At 44.8% G+C, this 2,973-nt stretch overlaps 1 protein-coding gene across 1 annotated transcript; it reads right to left on the bottom strand.

Annotated features, from left to right (window-relative positions):
- Window positions 1-2,062: 2,062 nt before the first annotated feature.
- On the bottom strand, window positions 2,063-2,513 carry LOC119569547 (the record flags this gene model as incomplete). The annotated part of the gene is given in 1 exon segment (XM_037917653.1): window positions 2,063-2,513. A coding segment is annotated over 1 exon segment (304 nt), but the record flags the coding sequence as incomplete, so codon positions are not given.
- Window positions 2,514-2,973: the final 460 nt, after the last annotated feature.

Here is a 2,973-nt window from a genome sequence, read left to right as displayed (position 1 = left end):
GCTTGTGTTGGTCATTTCTTTTAACGTAGGTTCATGTCTGAGCGCGTGGTCACAGCAGATACTTAATTGTAGTTTTCATGTTGTGATGCTCTTGGAGGAGTACGTGTAGGGTCCCCAGTTCCTTTCCACGGAGTGCCGGTGGTACTTTTTAGGTAATCATTCTCTCTATCGGGCTTGGGACCAGCACTTGACTTGGGCTGGCTTGGCCACCCAGTGGCCAGGTAGGCAATCAAGGTGAAGTTCCCTTTCCCAGGGGAACAACGCGGCGGTCGGCGACTCGAACCCCGAGTTCAGATTGCCGTCGTGACAGTCTTGAGTCTGACGCTTCAAACCATTCGGCTATCGCGGCCTTGACGATCATGGGCTTCCATAATTTTTCTTAGCAATTTAGAGCAGTGGTTTGCCATTGCCTTCCGCCCGGTGTTTTTATCGAGTCACCATCTCTATTTACCCGGCACTGACTTGAGCTGGCTTGGCCACCCAGTGGCTAGGCAGGCAATCGAGGTGAAGTTCCTTGCCCAAGGGAAACAACGCGCCGGCCGGTGACTCGAACCCTCGAACTCAGATTGCCGTCTGAGTTGGTCATACAAGGCTTTTATTAGTTGGATGATGTGTTTTGGAAACTTCATATCGTACATGTTATTCCATGTACGATATGAACCCAGTGGCTAGGTAGGCTCAGACATGAACCTACCATTAAAAGAAGAAGATACATATATATAAGGGAGTGGGAAAGAGAGAGGAGGAGAAGAGCAGCAAGGGTGACATATATAAAAAAAAAAGTAAAAATTTAAACTACTATGTTCAAGCTTGTGGGGGGTGTTCATTATCACACTACTCCTTTTTCAGTAGTTTTTCTAGCTGCTCTAAGCACTCCTCAAATCTCGCAAACTGCTTTATGAATTCCTTGAAAAAAGGACAATCATCCACTTCAACAGAGAGATCTTGCACAAACATACCTGATTGTTCTTTAGGTTGGAGATCTGGCACAAACTCTGGTGCTTGTTCCTCAACTGGTGCTTGTTCTTCATCATGGAGATCCTTTGGCACAAACATGTGTGCTCTTCTTTACAGGATATATCTGCCAGAAACAATGGTGATTAACTTCCAACAGGGAGATCCTGTGGCAGCATAAAATGGTTCTCGTTCTTCATCAGGGAAATAATCAAAGAAAAACAATGGTGATTATTTCTAAACAGGGAGATCCTCTGGCACAAACACTGGTGCTTGTTCTTCATCATGGAGATCCTTTGGCACAAACACTGGTGCTTCTTCTTTAACAGGATAATAATCTGCCAGAAACAATGGTGGTTCACCTCGACCAGGGAGATCCTTTGGCAGCTAAAATGGTTCTCGATCTTCATCAGGGAAATAATCAAACAAAAACAATGGTGATTATTTCTAAACAGGGAGATCTTCTGGCACAAACACTGGTGCTTGTTCTTCAACAGGGAGATCCTCTGGCACAAACACTGGTGCTTGTTCTTCATCATGAAGATCCTTTGGCACAAACACTGGTGCTTCTTCTTTAACAGGATAATAATCTGCCAGAAACAATGGTGGTTCACCTCGACCAGGGAGATCCTTTGGCAGCTAAAATGGTTCTCGATCTTCATCAGGGAAATAATCAAAGAAAAACAATGGTGATTATTTCTAAACAGCGAGATCCTTTGGCACAAACACTGGTGCTTGTTCCTCAACATAGATATCCTTTGGCACAAACTCTGGTGCTTGTTCCTCAACCTAGAGATCCTCTGGCACAAACACTGGTGCTTGTCCTTCGACATGGAGATCCTCTGGCACAAACACAGGTGCTTCTGGCACAAACACAGGTGCTTGTCCTTCAACAGGGAGATCTTCTGGCACAAACACTGGTGCTTGTTCTCCAGGAGGAGTTATACCGGCATGAACGGATGCTTGAGACTCTGACCGATTCTCAATAGAAGGCCTCTTGGCACTTCGTCCAAATAATCTGCCAGGGAGCTTTCTATTGGGAGCTTATCCAAAGGAAGCTTTTCTAGTGGGACCTATCCAAGGAACCATTGCAGTTTCCTAATGGCAGCATTCCTAGAGGAATCATGTCCAATTTCTCAATGGGCAGCTTACGAAGCTTACTGAGCAATTCAGTTGGAATGTCTACAGGAAGTTCTTCAATGTAATCCAGACCGCCTAGCACTACTTCTCCCAAGCCCTTTTCAGCTAGAAACTGTTAAAATTCAACAATCGCAGCTGCAACTGCACTCGCAGAAACTGGTGCTTGTTCTTCAGCAGGGAGATATTCCGGCACGAACTTGCCACTTCCCCCAAGTAATCCGCCAGGGAGCATTTCTAGTGGTACCTTATCCAAAGGAAGCTTTTCTAGTGGGACCTTATCCAAAGGAAGCTTTTCCAGTTTTTCTAATGGCAGCTTTCCTAGAGGAATCATGTCCAATTTCTCAATGGGCAGCTTACGAAGCTTACTGAGCAATTCAGTTGGAATGTCTACAGGAAGTTCTTCAATGTAATCCAGACCGCCTAGCATCATTTCTCCTAAACCCTTTTCAGCTAAGAACTGTTGCAATTCAGCAATCACAACTGAAGCTGAACCCACAGCAACTGATTACATGGGCTCTACAGGCGGGAGCTGCTCTGCTACATAGCCCAATTGTTGTCCTTCAAGTGGGACTTGTTGTAATTACACAGGCTCTACAGGCGGGAGCTGCTCTGCTACATAGTCCAGTTGTTGTCCTTCAAGTGGGACTTGTTCTGCTACTTGTCCTTCAGCCCTTTTTATGATTAGCCAAGGATGATTTAAGACAATATTACCGAAATAGATTAAACTTACAAAAAGCAACAAAGCTAATCCTCCCTAGCCAAACTACCAAGACAGCATCTGTGCTAAGCACATTAGCGAACCAACAAGTAAAAAGGTCCGCAAAGTATTTTCCAAGGTTGTTTCCTTGTTACAGTGTTATTTAATGTAACTAGCCATAT

The sequence above is a fragment of the Penaeus monodon genome, unplaced genomic scaffold (genome assembly GCF_015228065.2).
Source record: "Penaeus monodon isolate SGIC_2016 unplaced genomic scaffold, NSTDA_Pmon_1 PmonScaffold_16443, whole genome shotgun sequence".
NCBI lineage: Eukaryota > Metazoa > Arthropoda > Malacostraca > Decapoda > Penaeidae > Penaeus > Penaeus monodon.
The sequence above is the reverse complement of the archived record's forward strand: the minus strand, read 5'-3'. Positions and strand labels throughout refer to the sequence as shown.